At 42.9% G+C, this 19,142-nt stretch overlaps 1 protein-coding gene across 1 annotated transcript; it reads right to left on the bottom strand.

Moving 5' to 3' along the window:
* Positions 1–14,434: 14,434 nt before the first annotated feature.
* On the bottom strand, positions 14,435–18,631 carry CHST8 (carbohydrate sulfotransferase 8). The gene is made up of 3 exons (XM_026036557.1): positions 18,586–18,631; positions 18,177–18,295; positions 14,435–15,851 (listed from the first exon to the last, which is right to left on the bottom strand). The coding sequence occupies exons 1-3, from the start codon at positions 18,629–18,631 to the stop codon at positions 14,697–14,699; spliced, it is 1,320 nt and encodes a 439-aa protein (XP_025892342.1). The 3' UTR covers positions 14,435–14,696.
* Positions 18,632–19,142: the final 511 nt, after the last annotated feature.

Below are 19,142 nucleotides of genomic sequence, written 5' to 3'. Positions count from 1 at the left end.
TGTGGGTGTGCATATATATGTGGGTGTGCATATATATGTGGGTGTGCATATATATGTGGGTGTGCATATATATAATAATGCCTAATATATATATTAGGGGGGCAGTCTCAGAAATGTGTTTAAATGAAAAGCAATCAGTTCTGAAATCTGAGGGCTGGTGTTCAGCAGGCTCACCTTGCTTTGTATGCTGTGTGCGCATAATCCTCTGCTTTACAGAAGGGAGATATATGTTAGAAAGTGAGGGATTTGGGCTTTTCCCCAAAGCCTCCCTGTGCACACAGGCTACTAGCCCRTGTTCCTTGGAGAGGCACCACCTTCTGCCGTGCCTTGCTGCRTGTAACAGGATAAGATCCTAAATATTGTCCGTTCCCAAAGTGCCGGCCTAATTAATGGCAGTGGGAACATGGCTGGAACAATAGGAGTGATCGGCGGAGCGGCCTGCGGGAAGGCAGACAATGAGGGCGAGYGTGTTGGCGGCCATGCTGGGAAGCAGGGCGGACAGCAGGGCCTCCGCTGTGGGCCGGCACTGCCATGGGCACATCACAGGAGCTGCCGCTGCCCTCGGGCTCCTGGCGGGAATGGCGCGGGAGCTGCTGCCGCCCTCGGGCTCCTGGCCCTCCTGGCTCCGCTGGATTTAGCAGCAGCAGGGCCTGTGTGACTGATGTCTGGCTGCAGGAAGGAGGAGGCTGAAATGCTTTGCAGCTGCTCTAGGAGGCAAATTAAGGCTGCMGAGGAGCTCAAGTAAATGTGTGAAGTTCCCTGTCAAAGATAGAGTAGCAGCTGCCGCAGGATCCCTTGTGGGTGTCCATGGCCAGAGCACGGTTAATTAAGCTGCTCTTCACTGATGACTCCCTGTTGCTCCTGGAACCTGGGCTTGGGCTCTCTCCTGGTTGGGCCTGGTGATCTGGATGTGTTGGTGAGCGGCGCTGGATCCCATGTTACCTGGTACAGGTACCCAAGGCAGTCTGCCCTCGGAGCCACTGTGGCTGTCGCTGCCACGCGAGCTTGCAGCAGTGACCCAGATAACGTCCTCACTGACACAGTAAGTTGCAGTGTCAGGAAAAATAAACGTCTCTGGCAGCTCCTCATGGGGCTCCAGCTGTGCTGGGGCACCTGCCCTGAGCCCTGGCTGCCCAAGTGACCGATGACTGCTGCCAGACTTCCCTCAGCTGTAAGCTAGCTGTGTAATGGGCTCAGAAAAGACCTAGGACTTGAGTTTGTGGAAATTATGGTACTTTAGAGTATGTGCTGGTAAGCACCTCAAATGCTTGCTTGAGTCTGCTAAGATTTCCTCACAAGCAGGCAAAGGGAATGGCCTCTGGAGAGCATTTCCCTGCACTCCTATGTTGTCCCCACCTCTGTGCTGACCTTGGCTAGCAGGGGGCTGGTGTTTGCAGCACCCCTGAGCCCAGCACATAGGAGGCATGTGCAGCCTCGTCCTGAGGGTGAAAGCCAAGTTCTCCCATTCATTATGCCATAAAAGCTTTTCCTGTTCTTACCTTACACTAAGACTGGTTGCATTGCTGAAGAGTACTAAAGGTTACCACCTGGCATGGTGGCTTGGTACTTTGGACTTGCTCAAATGCTCTAATCCATGAGCAAAAGCAAGGTGGARGTAGCAGATCTTTCCATTCCTTGCCTAGGTATCTTTGGCCAGCAGCCTACACAGAATATCATTAGCACTGTTTTTCTGCTGCCACCTGAGGAAAACACTGCACAGGAATGGTGGGGCTCTTGTGTTTCTCCAAGAAAAGTGAACAAGATGGAACAGGGGGATTCAGGCCTGGCATATTGGGAGATTGGTCATTGAGATTAGTCTGATGATTGAGAGATTACCTCAGGTCAACTGTCTAGCACAGAGGGAAAAGGCAGGGAAGGATTAAAGCAGCAGGGCACAGAGGTGAAGGGCTTGGGCTCTCTGCAGTCTTTTGCTTCTTCGATCTCATGTTTGCTTCAGCCCTGCTTGCTGGAGCCAGCGGGTGCAGAGGCCACTGCTGAACACAGTACCTGGGCTTCTTCCTTTGTGTGTATGCAAAGATCAGCAGCTCTTCTACACTTCAACACCTGTGAGCATCTCTGCCTTGAATGTACAGAATTCAGATCCTACTGCATCAAAAGCTCTTTGAAGATAAAAATTACYGGTTTGTTGCTGTCATTTCTGTTAGCTGGAGACTTTAAAATACATGTAGCAAACCCCAGGGTTGGTAATGGTAAATAAAGGCTCTGTAGGTTTTTTGCTTTTTTTTACAAGAAGCAATTGACAAAGAGCAAATGTGTTTTGGAGCAGAGGTTGTGAGTTTTTTCCTCATGCCACAGGCATTGTCAGAGTTGTGTATATGGCTCTGTGTATGTCTGGCTATGAATTGTTACAAAGCAAAACTCTATTGTTTTTACCCCATATAAGTTTTCACTTTATTATCTCTTTGAGAACACAAAATCATTCTTTTATCTTGATTTATGACCTGCACAATTTAACGTTTGTATAAATCTTCAAGGTGACATCTTCATGCTGTGTATCTTTGGTCTACAGTCCTTGCCTTTCATTCTGCTGCAATGTGTTAAAAATAGAGCATAACTTTTTGCAGCTTCCTCCTCTATGGGGATGGTCTCTGCAAGTTCATCTAATCTCCTAAGGGAAGTCTGATTGCTGCTGGTATATGGAGTGGGCAGTTGGTACCAAGTTATAGCTCTTGATTGGTGCTGCATCTCTGCAATTCTTGACTATAACTCTTGAAACCCTCCAAAAGATTTTCAACAGCTCCTAGCTGGTAAGCAGCAATTTTCTTCATGATGAACAAAATGAGCACCTGTAGGTTTTTTCAGGCTCCTGTTTGCATAACTAACCGTGTCACAGGCCCATGTATTATTTAGGCTGATTGTGAGTTCTGGACTAGCTATTCTAGTGAGCTAGAGAAGGCACTTTTGTGGCCAGTGCAGATAGGGAGATGTTACCACCTATAGAAGCCAGAGTGTGGCCTCCTGGCTTGCAGGAGTCTTGCTGATCTTGCTACATGATGGATGTTTAGGGATTTGATGAGGGTATCCTCATCCAACATGCTTATTTTCCCCAAAGATGTCTTAATTATCTTCCCTCTTGTTCTCCATTATCATGAAGTTAAGTTCCTGCTTTTTCTTTTCTTGAATAGACAATATTTAATAGTAAATAACCTTTTTTATAAAGCATTTTAAAAGTCTTTAGATGAATATGTGCAACTATGGCAGTTGACAGTGGCAAGATTGTCATCATAGAGAAAATAGTATTTTTGGCTTTTGAAATAAGGTAATCATAGGGAAGTCATTTTAAAAGTTGTCCTGGCACACTTCTAGATTGAAAGAAGTAAAAGATTAAATTCCTGATTCAATTTGTATGTAGRCCTTTACTGACTGTTCTAGGAACTGATGAAAAGGTAGCCATTGAGGGTCAAAGAAAGACTATCTGGCTAGTTCTTAATCTTAGTTTGCCATTGTGAAGAATGCTTGGAGTGGGATATGTGCGTATGTGTTTTTTCCCTCAAAATCATGGTGAAACTATAGATTTCTGAAATCTCTCTTTAGAAAAGCTGAAGGGATAGAAGGAACCCTGAAATACTTTCAGATTCAGAATACTTTCAGATAGAAGGAACCCTGAAATACTAATCAGATTTCAGGATTCCTTCTATCCCTTCTATCCAGGGTTCAGACTGAAAAACAGATTTTTTCAGTCTGTTTTTGTAGGAGGGGAGAAGGCTCGTTGTGAATTTTGGTTTTCCCCCTCTGCCCCGCCAAGGATTTACAGGCTGGAAGTGCCCATCTTTGTGCAGCTCAAAGCAGGGCTGTTGGGGGAGCAGTTTCCAGAGCTATAGGCAATCCCGGATAACTACCGTATCGTTTCTGCAAATAAGTAGCTGTGAGGATGTAGGTTGCTGGGTTTGAATGTAAGCAACCCAAGGACTTTCTCCAGTTCCTCATTAGTTTTGTGCATTTTATGTTAAGGCCTCCTTCTGCTCTGTTTTCTTTGTCAGGTAGTTGTGTTGAGGCRGGAATGAGTGCTTGTGTAGTACTCCTTCCAAATGCATATTGCCTTAAAGGGTGGGGGAAAATTGCTGTGTATTTCTACCAAATACTTGGTCAGTCAGTCCTGCCAGTTCTGCTTAGGTGGGATATATGGTGCATAAAGTATTGTAACAGTCTAGTTGAATTATATTTAGAAAGCAGAAGACCTTATTAATGCAGCCTTTGCTCATTTTCTAGCATTTCATCCAAAGCACTTAATGATCTGAGATATAMGGATGCAAAAGGAGTGAAGTAACAGACCTAAATGTTTTCAGGACAGCAGCCCTGCAGAGACGTACACATTTTGAACTGGTAAAGAGGAACTGTGTTAATTATATTGCATGCCATGCTACATATGAACACATTAAAAASCCAGCCTTCAAATCTCAGAACACTTCCAGTTCTCACTCTCCTCATTACTAACATCCATATTCTGCATTAATGCTGCTGGCAAGAGGTGAAAGCCATTCAGGGTGAAAAGAAATTAGTTTCATTTTTCAGTAATTATGGGGAAAACTGTATTCACTGGCTTTAGCTGCCCTCTCAAGTTATTCTAGTGCTGCTGGTTAAAAAGATCCTGATCTTTGGTGCTTGCTAATGATCAACCATTTTAGAAATGACATATTCCAGCAGCAAAGCCCCTGCTATTGGGACATTTTTCCCTTCTTGGGCAGCTGCCAGATCTTTTAAACCCCCTGGGAGGCTTGTGGAGGGAGAGGTGTGTGCAGTGACATGTTTTTTTGTTTGTTTCTTGTTTTTTGACATTTTTAACTTGCTTGATGTTAGTGTTGCTTGAGATGCAGTGTTTCTAGTTTTCAAAGCAAAAGGCCAATTCCTTCAAAACATTTACATTTAATGTTAATCTATGGGTGAAGGGAAATGTTGTTTGTGTCRCAACTAAATAAGAGGAATTACATGGAAGAAAGTGTGGTGGAATAGTAAGCTCTATATAGATAATATGCAAAATTTGCCTTTTCCTTTTTTGTCCTGTCTCAGATGGGTCTTTCCTTTCGGAAGGTSAAATGACAGACAATTAAAAGATAGAATGTACTCTGAAAGAGAGATCCTGGAGGTCTGAGCAGGTACCTCCTAACAAGAAATATGAAGGCTTAGCTTGTTTTTCCTTTCTACTGTTCTGACCTGGGTTTAAGTCATACTTGACCAAGCAAGAGGTCAAACAGATCTGTTACTGAGTGGCTTCCTGCTAGAGCATTGCAGTTGGCACTTATCATTAATTGCTTGTGCTTTTAGTCTGTCCTCTATGAAGAGTATAGATGTTGAAGGTATGAGAAGCTTTGGCAAAGCTTGCATGGATCCTTTTCAGTTTTTYACAAATGTCATTGCAATGATGTGTTAAATTGGAGGTTAGCAAGAGCATACTTAAATAGCATGAACATTTTAGCGTTGTACTGTGTTTTTGCATGTCTGTGTCCTGTGCATGAAGTGTGACTGTTCAGGGGGCCTTACAATGTCTGTGGCCATTTGCAAAATATGAATTTTCACTGTGTTGTGCTTGTAATGTCACAACTGTTGTATTTGGGAGAGGGCACCTTCTTCAGCGTGATGCTCTGTCTGCAGAGAAACAAGCGTTTTCTTGCTGAGATGACTTGCTGTGGCTTTGGTGCCCTTTGACAGGCTGGAGAATTTGAATCTTGGACAAGTTTTGCTATGCTGATCTCTATATTGGGAGAACTACTTTAACTGCTTACCTCTTATTAACCATCCAATTCGTCTGCAAGTGATCCTGGCTGCAATAACTTGATCTTTGAGGCAGCTGAGAACTCTGTTATTAAGAACCTTAAGCTGCTTATACTTAATATTGTACTTCTAAATGAAGGCAACATCTTTTTATTCTTTTCTTTTGGAATGAGCAGACTTTAAGGCCACCTTGCCTTTTATTTTGCATAATAGGGCTATTAAGTACCTGTAGCATGAAGAGTCATAATTTAAATACCTTTTGGTTAAGGGATTTAATTAGATTGTAGAATTTTGTTCTTTCACAAACCTTTTTATTCTTTCTTTCATTAATCTTTGGTCTCTCACCAAAGAGACCCAAAATAAGAACACAGGAATCTATGGATATTAAAACTGCAGCAAGATATTTTATAGGAATAGTTTAAACCTCCATCTTACCAGATCACCTGTATGGTGCATGGACTTGTGTGACTTGAAAGATGGAAACTCTGTGCTTATTTATAGGTAAGCAGATATCTGTACTTAGTAATGACACAAGGAGTGAAGGGGGAGGACAAACCTGGAGGAGATGGGGTCTGAAGGAAGCTGATGTGGGAAGCCTAGCAGACAGGAACAGCAGGAAGTCCAGGCAGTCCCAAAACCTCCTTGGTAGTGGAGTGGGCAGTGTGTGCTCTCCTGGGCTCCTCCTGTACCCTCTTTCTGAATGTCAGGCTGCTCTGCCTCCTTGCTGGGGCTCTGCTCRACCTTCCCTTCCTTTCCCCCTCTAGCCAGGCTTCTGCTTGGCACTGGTYCTGGGGCCCTTCCTGGCTTTCACTGAGCAGATCTTAATGTGCTGATCCTGAGGGCCCCTTGCCTGGGACATGAGGGAGCTGGAATGGCTCTTGCTGCCCCCTCTCTCTGCAGGGCCCCTAGAAAGGGCTCAAGGCCGTTTCGGGAGGGCACGCAGCACCGCTGGGGCAGGGGAGTGATGCAGAAAACACTTTAAATGTCAGCGAGGAGCGAAATACTTCAGGCAGGCTCTTAATTTTAGTCAAGTTATTGCTCTCTTTTTTTTTTTTTCCCTCTCCTCTCCTTCCCCAAAAATTCTTGCCAGAACTAACTACCAGTGAGACTTAATGCTGGAAATGAAAGAACTTGAGGGTCTATCTGACTCACGAGGGGAATCAGTATCAGCCTAGTGGGACCTTGGCTGAAACTTTTTTTACTGACTTTTTGTAATTAAATAAAAAGCACTGTAAAAAAAAAAATCCCCTTCATCAAATTTGGCTGCTAGACTAGACAGGCTAGAAATTCTGCTTAATCTTAATGATTAGTAAGAGATCTTCATTTCTGCAAGATTCATTTTAGTATTAAATAAATTACAAATTATTCAGAGGCAATATATTAAAGGAGATCTAATCAAGATATCCATAATATTGTGACATATTTAAAATCCTGTAATACTTGAAGTATTTTTATCCTCCCCACCCCCAAAATTGTTTTTATATAATTAATGGCACCATGATTAATAACCTTGGGCTTAGATTCGATGGCTTCCTTTGGGAGTTGAGATTTTTTTTTAAATCCCTGGAACCAAATATGCTTTAATTACCAGTCAAACGCTCAATAAAGGCAGAGCTGGAGCACAGATGTGTCTGCTCAAGCCTGCATTAGCTTTTCCTCCACAGACCTGGACTTGCAACTTGATCTCTGCCGATCTTAGCTGTGCTCGAAGGGAATGTGAATCGGTTTTGCTCTCAGAACCACAGTGCTTGCAGATGTCGCCTTCACATCGTGTGATATTTATATGCTGTATGTCAGATGTGCAAAAAGCAGGGATTAGCCCAGCTGCAAATTTGGCTGAGAAGTTTTGAGGAGATTCAGGGTAAGGAATGGAGCTATTGATTGACAGTCACAGTTTCTCACTAATCCTAATTCTTGAGGTTTCAGGCAGGAGATTTTGATATGCCCAAAACAGATACATCTGACTTGGAGTCATTCCATGATGAAACAAATTCTCTTCAAAGCTACATGATGAAATCTGAATCTCGGACCAAAAAACTGTAATAAACCTTTGAAGCTCTGAGCTGCCCTGTGTTGCTGCTGAGTCGGTGTGGCCGCGGAGTGAGCAGTCCCTCACACAGCAGCACAGGCTGTGCTTGCTGGTGTCCCTTTCTGGGGAAGCAGAACAGTAAGTCTGTGTCCCTGACCCTGCGGGGCCTGGGAAAGCTGAGATGGAGGCAGGTGTGGTCCAGGGGAGGTCCCTTGGTGCGCGTTGATGAGAAACCGCCGTGAGCTGCGGCAGCGTCTGCTTTGGGATGGATGGCTATGCTCAGAATTGGTGTATGGTGTAATTTTGCATATTATTTATCTTAGTTTAAAATGGTGAATAGCTGGGGAGAAATAGCTTCTTATGGAAGAGGGAGGAAAAATGAATAAAAGCCACGTACTGTTTGGGACCTCTCAGGCAATGCAGCCATGCCAAAGAGACCTGAAAAGGGAGCTCCTGTGGAAGGGGATGAGRGTTCAACTGAGCAGCTAAGCTGGTCTGTCAGCAAATTAAACTAAGTTAGTACAAAAGCTCTTAATRAGAATGTTCAGATACCAGTGAAAATAAATCTATTCAGACCTCAGCCTCATCAGAGAGGTGCTGCTTCCAAGTACGGAGCAGCTCTAGCATGAGCCTAGTGCTAGTTTGCCTGCCCTATTGCTTGACTAATTAAAGATGATGGGATGTGATTTGTATTATTGACTCTGGACTGACTTGTTCAGTCACTGTTGACTGCTGTCTGTTTAGCTTGGCTGCAAGGAGTGGATTTAACTTGTTCATATTCTGGCGTTGATCGAGTTGCTGGGCTGCTTGCCGCCCTTGCTGATCCCTTCCCAGGTGGAGCTTTAGCAAGTCGTGTTGGAGCCACAGTTAAGAGCAATTGCATTCTAAATAGTCCAGSACCTAGACAAAATGTCTAGGTGAGTGTTGGAATGTTCCTTGGGAACACTGGTATGGAAATGCAAAAGGACAATTCCTGGGGATTTTACTGTCTTCATATTTTATTTGCTTTCCTTCCACACCTTCTGTAATCCCATCTCCAGAGTGTCAGGGTGTGCACACTGCTTATCTTGAGTTTTGCTACAGCTTTACTTCTATAGGTGTTCATTCTTGAGTGTTTTTGAGCAGTATATTTTGATAAAATGTGWCAAGGCTTGGCTTTTTATTCTGAACAATGAATTATCAAACTTGCTTGGAAGGATCTCAAGATACTTCAATCGCTACCTGCTGCTCTGTAAGCTTCAACACATTCCTGGTATTGCAATTTGGAATTACTTAAATTTCTCAGGTTTCTTTTACATAACAAAAGGTGAACTTGCTTTTGCAGAGACAAATATAGTTATGAGTCTGACAATATCTATCTTATGCCAGATTTTTGCCACTGCTTGAAATGGTCAGTGTATGCACGACCCATAAAGACAGTATCACCTTGAGTACTCAGTGTCACTTGGACAGGGTTCATGCCTGTGTAGATTTTGGTGGAGAAATCTCATGCAAGTCTATATAAATACTGCAACCTCGTTGTCTGTAATACCAGTGTTACTGTTTAGATTATCTGTGATTATGATTTTTGCATGATTTATAAAAACTATTTTTGACATACAAGGAGATATAGAGAAAAAGCCCAACAACCTAGGCTAATAAACTCTTCACTAAGCTTTGCTGCAGGTGGATAAAGGCAAATGTTYGGGATTTTTTTAAATGAAACTTTAATATAAAACACTATCAGTGTGACGAGTCTTAGTTTTCCCCTCAACAGAGATGAGGAAAGATGTGCTTAGCAGTTCTGAGGGAACAGACTTCCCAGAAGGTCTGATAACCAAATTAAATGGGAATATAGTGGACCAAATCTCCCTGTTACCTGCCCTACACATCAGCAAACGTGATTCCTAATAGATATGGGAGTGGTGTTGGGAATAAGGCTGTAGGAACAGGTCAGCAAAGCCAGGCAGCTGCAGCGGTGCCTTGCAGCGGGCAACGTGCGAGCCGTGCTCGTCCAGGCTGGCATCGCTCCTTGCGCCTCCCTGGGGGCTGCATCCTGTTCATGCTGCCTGATTGCACACCCAAAACAATGGTGAAATACCTTTCTTTGGATCATAATATCCATTAGTCTATATCTGTGAATTTAAAGGTGAACTGTAACCTGGAGCTTTTGTTTGTTAGTGAAGAAGCCATCTCCACTAGTGTTGATGGGTTGGGACGAGCTCTGATAGTGCAGTCCCCTTAGGCCATTGCTTCCTATGCTGCTGCTCCCTGTACCTGAGCCTAATCTTAACACCCTTTGCTACTGGTGACATTACTTCTGTTTGGATGTGTTGGGAGAATATTTCCTGTGCTGAATCTGGACAGAAATTCCAGATCAGGACAACAATTGGGGAAAAGTTGGATTGGTAAGATGGTAAGACCTTGCTTATTCTTAACTTGGCAGCAGCATTTTAAATGTTCAAAAAGGGCACTGCTAGGAAAGATTGCTGATAGAGTAGCCCGTAAAGCTGAGAGTGAAACAGTGGCCCAGTACAGTTGGCAATATCTAGTCTTAAACAGAAGAACACTTGGATTACACCAGCTGTAAAGCAGACTGGTTCTATTCTTTACCAGTTACCAGTCAGTTAACTGTTGCAGTTGCGTCATAATACAGTCTGCAAATAGCCTCTAGATAACGAGTTTAACCATGTTGCCTGCCTGTTCTGCAACCACGGTGCCCGTTGCCCCTGCCCGAGGGAGGCTCCGAGGGCCCCATTGCTGCAGGACGTGCGGAACCTGCAGCTTCCCGAGCTGCCCGTGGCCAAGGTGCTTTGCAGCCAGGGCAGCCGCCGCTGCTGGTGTCTGGCTGGAGTAGGATCTGTCCCTTGTACTCAAGGGCAGCTGACCCTGAGAGCAGGGCCAGGCTGGAAGCTGCTGGAAATGTGTGTTTGCAGGCTTGATGCTGAGAGCTAGGAAAGTATCGGCCCTTCTTGAGCAGTAGCTGTCGTCTTGGGAGGAAAACTAATTCTGTGCCTCTTGCCATGAGAAGGTTGGGCTGCTCCCCAAGCCGCTGCCGAGTGTGCAGGTGCATGCAGAGCCTTTGAAGTCGCCACAAGTAACAGTAACCTGAAAATAATCCCTTGGGGCAGTATCACCTCAGACAGGCTCTGCTGGGACTTGCCTCTCGCACCGAAAGCAAAGCACTGCTCTTTCCACATGCTGTTTTGGTACTGCTGGAATAGGAAAGGAATAGACCAGGCTGGCTATGCCCAGGTAGATTCCCATGTAATTCCTTTCTGGGACAAGGAGAAGGGTGCCTGTCAACTGAATGCTTTTATTCAGCTTGTATCAATAGTAAAGTACAAGTAACTTTTCAGTTTTGGACCTATAATTCCAGATAACTGGGCATGACTTCGATTGGCCTACCTCATTAATTAAATTATTATTATTTATTAGTTAGTGCAAGTGGCAGCTTGAAGGGCCAGAGCAGCAGAACTGGCTAAAAAAATGGGTCTTGTTTTGGATGAAAGTCTCATCTTTTAAAAATGCTCTTTCATTGACTTGGGGACCGTCTAATTAGTTCCTGCTGTTGTTTGACTTAATCTGCTTTTTTTTTTTTTTGTAATGTATTTTGGTCCACTTTAAAAGAGGTATAAGGGCTAAGATTATGATTTGTTACCCTTTCTGTGCCATCGCATCTTGACTTGTGAGTTGTGTTCCTCATCCTTCAGAAGTAAAAATGAGAATTTCAAGAGGCGCTAAGGTCTCAAATTGTCACTGAAAACATCTTACTGCTTCTGTTATCTTTGAAATCTTCAGGTGGAGTACAGAGGAAATGTCTGTACAGGGGGTAATGGAGAGACGCATGAGCTAGAGTCAAGTATGTGAATTAGCAGAAGCAGATTAAGAGAGGATTTGTGGAGCTGAGAGGCAGCCCTGTTTAACCTGTGGGCAGAGGGCAGCCTGCCTGCTGCTGACACCCGTGCTGCTTGTCCTTGCACACCCTCAGGTAAGTGGTGGTTCTTGGAACACAATGTGTTGGTGGAGAGGCGACAGAAGATTGGAATCCAAAAGTTATTAAAATACTTTAAGATGAGAACTTGGAGTATAGTTTAATGAAAGTCTAGTAGCAACAAAGCTTGTCTGTTATAAAGTGCAACAAAGTGAGAAAATGGATTGCTAATGTGCATTTGGCTAACTGCAGGAATGCTAGACAATCTGCTTGGCTGGCCTCTGATCTATTCTGTTTGCTTGAAAAGGGTTTTGGGGGGCATGAAAACTTGAATATAAACTTCTCATTTGAAGAAACTAATGCTGAAAAAGTTCAATTCAAATATATATGGAGGAAAAATGTCAATCTGAAGGGTAATGAGCAATCTAAAAACATCTTTTACCAAAAGTTGCATTCTTAAGAGTTTTGATATGAAAATATAAATTACTTGTCTGCAACTTTACTTCTCTTTGTCGTTCTTTCTCTCCTGGTATTTATTGTCTTGATGGATCTTTTCTCTTGATCATTTCCTTGTTCTGTTTCTGCTAAGCTGTAGGGAATAAGAATCCAAATATCAAATATGAATTAATGCAACCTGCCAGTATTAAGCACTTTTAAGTATTTGCAAGGAAACTTCTGTCTTCCTTGAAATATTGTAAAGCAGATGTTATTGTGCTGGATGCAGTTTGCTGTAAACAAATGAATGATTTATTGAACAGTCTTTTTTCTCCAAACAATGCATGCTATCTAAGGAAAAAAAAAACTCCACCAAAGACTTCATCTTCATGTGCATTAAAAATCTTATTCCTCTCACCAGCAAAATATTTTATTAGAGTAGTTGAGGTTTTAATTAGGAGTTGGAAGGGTCAAAAAGGTTTAGAAAAAAGCACTACAGTTGGGTCTTAGTCAGAAGTGTGGTTTTGCTGGTACTTCCTATTCATACAGCAAGCACTTTAGTGATGTATACCTGTGCCAACAAAGCATTTCTTTCAGATGTGAACTTGACCTTGTGGTTGTATCAGCATTTCAGCAAAAATAGCTCTTTTATTTATGTTGAGTGTGTGTGTGTGTGTGTATAAACCAAGCTGAAAAGAAATGGTTGGAGATGGGGTAGAGGAAGGAGAAAGCCAGGTCTTCACTGTGGATCTAGCTGTAGGATCAAGTTTTCTAATCTATCCATTCTCAAGCTAGCAAAGCATAAAAGATGTAAAGAATACAAACAACCAGCTTGACCTTGACCACATCTTGGAGATACCCTATAAATCCGTGTTTTCCTCTTCTGCTGTAACGGTGCTGTAATGAGACAAATTAGAGTTTTCTTCTCTGTGGAGGTTGGCATCCTGCCTGGAAGGAGTTCAGCCCCGGTCTGTGGGAGCAGTGCAGGCACTACCTGTGCTGGGACCTTGTCCTGCTTTGGCAACTCCCAAGATCAAGCCCTAAAGGAGAAACTGCATCACTTCACAGAAATCCAACCCCATCTTAGAGACTGGAGTATTTATTATATCTTTGTATTTGTGAGCATTTGATATCCTTAATTTCCAGGCAAATGAATACCAGCATCAAGGATCACAGTACTATCACATTTTAGAGCCTTAGTGCTAAGGATGCCATTAATCAAATTCCCTGGCGAAGGACATAGCGTCCCAAGGAGGAGCGTTATCAACCGCTTGTATCTGCAGCCACGTGAAGAGCCCTGACCTGGTGCTGCCAGCTGAGCCAGGCTGGCAGAGATCTGGTTACTTCAATAAAAAGGCATTTTTTGCACGTTGCCTCTTTGGATGGATCTATAGTTAGGGTTGGATAATGCCAGCTTAAACTACTGAGTCTTCCAAGGTTGGCATGATTGCAGAGACTGGGGCTTGTTCCAGTAAGGCCTTCTTACTTTTAAAATCATTATTTCAAGTGGTTAAATGATTAAAAATGGACAAGGATACACTATATATATATAAAAACACATAAAGTGTATTAAAAGCAGCAGAATGGCCAATACTTGATTTTTGCAAGAGATTTTTTAGAGGTGAAGGAATGTCTTTGCTGTTGTATAGAAAAAGAGCAACTGAAATAAATAAAACACCTGAAATATTCTCTGCTTGTTTTGAAATCAAATCTGATTGCTGCTGAAATAAGTAAGTGCAAATTGTTCACAGCAATGAAAAGAAATATCCTGTTGGGCAGGAAGTTGTGTTTACTCTTGCTTGTTATTATGAAGGAAACATTTGATATTTCTGTTGACTACAAAGATTAAACTAGAGATTTATGTTAATGCAAAGGATTAAAAGAATCTTAATAGCATGCATAAAGATGTAAATGTTCGCCTGCATTTTATCTTCCTGCAGATGAATATGCCATAGGGAAATACAGAAGAGGGAAGAAAACATCCTCATGCTGAATAGCAACATCTGGCTTAATACTGCACTCACATGGCATTAAGTATTAGTTGTTTTCACCAGTGTGCTTTTGAGCAGCAAGTGTGATGGCCTTTTTCCTAATTTAACTTATGGTTATAAATGACCATTTATGACCAACTTCAAATACTTAGAGTATGGTTTATTTTGTTGCAGATTTCAAAGAATGGTCAGCCTATTTCTCATTTTTTTTTCCTGCTTATCTGTCACTTTCTAAGATTTAGGTAGTGTCCACCTCAGGACCATCAGCACTGCTCTCCAGTTTTAAATGCACCTTCCAATGCAAACACAAGCCACATCAGCATGGAAAATTATGTGCTTTATTTGCGCGCACCCTGATGTGTGAGCTTATACATGTACATACATTTCATACAGAGAAACTATAGAAAAAATATGATTTGAAAAAGGAGGCAATTAAGGTGAAGATGTAAACATCACTAACCATTTATGTTCTGTGTTTCTATGTTGCTTTTCAACCAGTTGTTCACTAGAGACAAGTGTGTGTATATATAAACAGAAGCCACCAGCATTTGCTATGCAATTCAAAGGATATGTCCACAGAAGTGTCCCTGTTCTCAAATCAGTATAAATCTTCAAAAGGTTTGGAGTAGTTAAACATCAAATAATCCATATAATAAAAATCATAACTGCGTTGTCTTTGAGAAGGAGAAAGCTGTGCAAAATACTGTTGTGTAATTTTAGTGGTAGTTCTTTCATCATTGGAGTGCCTGTCTTTAAACTTAGGGAAAGTCAAATTCTGTGGAGCACCAATTAAGTGCAAGAAAAAGTTTGCATCTTCTTCCATGCTTTCAAATTTCCCGATGAAGTCGTAGTCTATTAAACACGGGCTGCAAAGCCTGTTGACGTGATCCCAGTGGATGTCCATACCCACTGGTCTGTGCACATCAAGGAGATATTGGATGAACTCTTTAAATTTGACTCCAGAGCCTGTCCTTAGTGCTTCTTTGGTGGCATTGACACGATACCTGGAGATGATGGCTTTTCCAAAAACGGGGTGATAGTAGTTGTTTGGATGTTCAAACTTGTCCCGAAATGCTGACACCAGCTTTTCAAAAGGTTCACGAATAAAAAGCATCTTTGTGTAAGTGTTGAGCCTGTGATAAATCCCTTTGCGATCAAACCCGTCCAGCTTTTTTAAGTAGTTTCCATAGTGCACGGTGTTGTGCTGGATATCTTTTGTGGAAGAAGCCAGGCCATTGAGAACCATGAGCACCCGTTTCCAGTTAGAACAGCCAGCTTTTGGTACTTCACAGTATAAAACTCTGTATTTATCTTCTACAAATATTCTAGAAACATGATAAGGAGTGATTATTCTTCTACTGTTACTCTTGTATTTAGAGCAAGTTTCCCTCATTATCCTCTTTCTTTCTCTTTGGATCTGATAGAGGCTTTTCCACTTGTTGTTGTTTCTATCCTCGGCTTTGAGCGTGGGCAGGCTGAGAGCGGAGCTGTTCATTGAAATCAGAATAGGGCTCTTCTTAATTACGAATCTCCGCCTCCGTTTATGGAGCCGCAGGGAATTGCTTTCCTCCCCTTTCTGTTGCAGCCCTTGCGTGCCCAGCGCGGTGCTGCCCTGCCTGCCGTGGCTGCTTTGGAGCTTGGCAGGCGTCTTCCCGGGAAGGAGCAAGGACCTGCTCTGCTCCACTGCTGCCCCTCCGTGTGCACTGCTGCCTCCTAACAGCCTTCCGTCCTGGTTAGTGCTGGCAATGCAGTCCTGGTGGAAAGAGATGAAAGATGTTACCAAACAGCAGAGTTTGTAGCTACTAGTAACTTGAATGGCTTAATGCAGCTCTGCTTGCACTGCCCTGTGGTGAGCAGAGCAGGGCTGCTGGTGCTCACAGGGGAGCTGCTTTTCTTTGCTCTACATTCACATGCAATGAAGAGATTAGTCTGAGCAGAGAAAATGTGAGGCCGGATTTAGATATCACTGTATTTAGGTGGTCTTTGCATCCAGGCTCTGACAGTCTCAGGTGCATGTGGCTACCTTTAGCAGAAACTGTATTCTGTGTTTGTGTATATGTATATGCATGTGTGTGTTTTTATTCCATCTGCCTTTCTAGGCACACAAAGCTGCTGTCTCCTTCAGTAACTTCATTCTGTAGTGCAAGTGACTGCATGGACTGAAGCCTGGCGGGGTAGGGAGGCTCCTGGTGCTTGCACTGGGAGGGTGAGGGTGGAGGGAGCAAGTGTGGGAGGAGGGAAGCAGAAAATGCAATGGGAGCATGAGGTTCTCATGTGATGGGTGATGATGGTGGCATCTTTGGAGAGAAAGCGGATTTGACAGCAGCAGCATAGCCAGGATGCTTGAGTGAAGAGACTGAGGAGCAATGTGGACTTGGTGAGAAAGAGCTTTGAAAGCGTATGGTGGTTATGGAAGCTGTGGCCTGGATTGGAGGGAGGGAGAGCAGAGAAAGGGAAGGGGGTCTCAGGCTACCCCTTGTCCTATTCTTGGCTACTACTGAGAAGAGTTTGGCCTCATCCTGTTCAGATCCTCAGCTGTTTGTGCATCTTGACTTTAAATATAAGATGTATAGTGAACTAAGATGGGTTCTGTGGAGATTAAAGGGGTCATGCCTTCTCAATTTTTAAGACTAAGTCTTAAAATGTAATGTAATACCTCATGTAATAATGAGGTTATGAGTCTGAGGTTACGAGTCTTTCTGATTGGCTGAGCTATTGCAGAAGACTGAACTTTGGGATGACTTGAATCACATCGAATGTGGTGTAAAACACTTCCTCAGCTGATGACCTTTTCATGGTGCTCAGCATCTTGAGCAGAACCTAGATTAGATTACATATTTCTTGCCTTTCAGTTACAGGAGACATGCTATTTTGTAGCTTATATGACACCAGAATTTTATCTTGCCACATCCTCTGAGGGTGAGAGTCTCTCTAGTCCCAGACACCCTCCTTGTGCAGGAGAAAACTCTAATGTTCACTGCAAAAAACTCAGGTGACAACAGGAAAACTTAATTGCTTAGTGACTGGCTTAAATTGGTAATTATGGTTTAAAATGGAGCACCTCAGTAGGAGACACAGCTTAGTGCTGTGATGCCTGCAGCAGAATGAAGACGAAAGCGGGGTCCATCTCACCAGGGCATACACTGTGTGCTGAGAAACAAGGCTAGGTGCAAAGCACCCTCTACACTTGCTTTCTTTTTATCATGATCATCAAAGCAATGTGCCCAAAATGTGTGTGTGTGTGTGGAGGTTCATTTTTGTCTATTTTACTTCTCCTGGTAATGATAGTGTCATGTTATATGTGGATGGGGAAACTCAACAGATAACCTGTCATAAGGTGCTGTGTATTCAGCGGATGGGAATGATCAGACCCTTCTTCTAGTAGTCTAGTTTCTTCTAGTAGTCAAGAGTGAATTTAAGTTTCTGTGTATCTTTAAAAGACCAACTTTGCTCTACTTTTAAATATTAGGCTTTACAGGTGGCTGAAAGGTTATGTGTAAAACAGTTGATATTTCAAGGTGATTGGATTCCAACTCCCTAGATCCTTGTCACTAATGTCAATGATGAGGGCCCTGCTTTCCTCGGGGGAAGCTTCCTTGCTTAGAGGGAAGCCCCGCGGGTGACGGGGCCGCCGCTCGCTCCGCGGGGCCGGTCCCGGTCCCGGGGCCGGGGCCGCCGCTCGCTCCGCGGGGCCGGTCCCGGGGCCGGTGTCCGGCTCTCGCCGCTGCAGCCGCCGCCGCTAGATGGGGGCCGCTCACCAGGCTTTCCCTCCGGCCCGGGTTTAATGACCTCTCCGGCTGTTGAGCAGGGCTTTGCACAGAATGTTAATGTGCGAAGTTTACGGGGCTTTTCAACGATATCCAGACTAGCAAAAAAACCCCCCTCATAAAGCTGAAATTGCAAAGCTCAGCAAATTCGCGTTTTAAAAAGAAAATATGCAGTTCATAGCAAAGCTCAGATGCGTTATTTCTATTCAGTGCTTCGTGTCTACTCTAACAGCCTCATCTGAGCCATCTCTATCCTTGCTCTGTGTTCAGAACCTGGGCACAACTTTCCTTATGGAATTCTGAAAACTTACTTTTTTGGGTTGCTGGAATCCCATGTTATATTTTATTCCTAAACAAAGAAAGAAATTGCAGTCAATATCTAGTAATGATACAAACAATAGTTTGATATTCTTTATGACTGTCTTCTTAACTCAGAAAGCAGGAACAAGCTCTTTTAGTGCAATGAAATACAGACCAATGATGAATCAAAATTAATTTATAATTCATAGTAACAATATTCCTCTTTATTTACAGCTGTCAAAAGCAATTGCAAAAGGAATTAAATGTCACTGCCTCCTCTTTTACAGATGAGGAAGCTGAGATGAAGGAAGGAGTCATTTGCTTAACCCCAGTTAATGGACTTGTTAGCAGAACTAGAAGCAGCTGGAACTCCTGATTCCAGGTCAGTGCTCTAGAAAAGTCTCCTCTTTGTGTACTTACCTAAAGATGATGCTTGACTGGCCAAACTTTGGACCCTACAGTACATGTTTCTATTACAACATTCAGTAAAAAGCTATTTTTTGTTGTAAAGCCTATGCAATGTACAGTGGGGTTATGAGTAAGTCTGTGTGGAGTTTTGGAAGACAAGAAAATCCACAATTATTTTACCAAAGCTTCTGACTTTATAGTGAAGGCTACCTGAAAATGTAACAGTAAATATATGAAAAGCCTAGAAAGTTTGTTAATCTCTTGCTACTTCTAGCTCTGTAATAGTCTGTCACTTCAGATTTGAAGCTACATTGGCAAAATCACTGAAGTGAAGTTTTATTGTGCAGATCTGCTAATCAAATCTAAATTGAAAGTTATACTATATCCTTGCTCTTTTGGCACTTATACATACCAAAAATCTAGAAATTGACACAGATTATAATATTTTACCCTAAGAAAAAAAATAGATAGCTATTGCACCCAAGTAGCATTAACAATTATTAAATGTTTGGTGCTAAACATGACGATGATGAACATCTTAGTAGTGCTCAGACAGAAGAAATAGCTGA

The sequence above is a fragment of the Nothoprocta perdicaria genome, unplaced genomic scaffold, assembly GCF_003342845.1.
Source record: "Nothoprocta perdicaria isolate Ctin4 unplaced genomic scaffold, notPer1 scaffold_18, whole genome shotgun sequence".
In the NCBI taxonomy this organism is placed as follows: Eukaryota; Metazoa; Chordata; class Aves; order Tinamiformes; family Tinamidae; genus Nothoprocta; species Nothoprocta perdicaria.
Note: the sequence above shows the minus strand (reverse complement) of the source record. Positions and strands in the feature narration are given on the sequence as shown.

Bases quoted from the DNA above. Each gene is read 5' to 3' on its own strand.
- CHST8 (XM_026036557.1), bottom strand. From the start codon at position 18,631: ATGTACTGTAGGGTCCAAAGTTTGGCCAGTCAAGCATCATCTTTAG. The intron at 18,296-18,585 runs GTAAGTACACAA...CTGCTTTCTGAG, and splicing joins CAGTCAAGCATCATCTTTAG to TTAAGAAGACAGTCATAAAG. The intron at 15,852-18,176 runs GTAAGTTTTCAG...TCTTTCCACCAG, and splicing joins GATTCCAGCAACCCAAAAAA to GACTGCATTGCCAGCACTAA.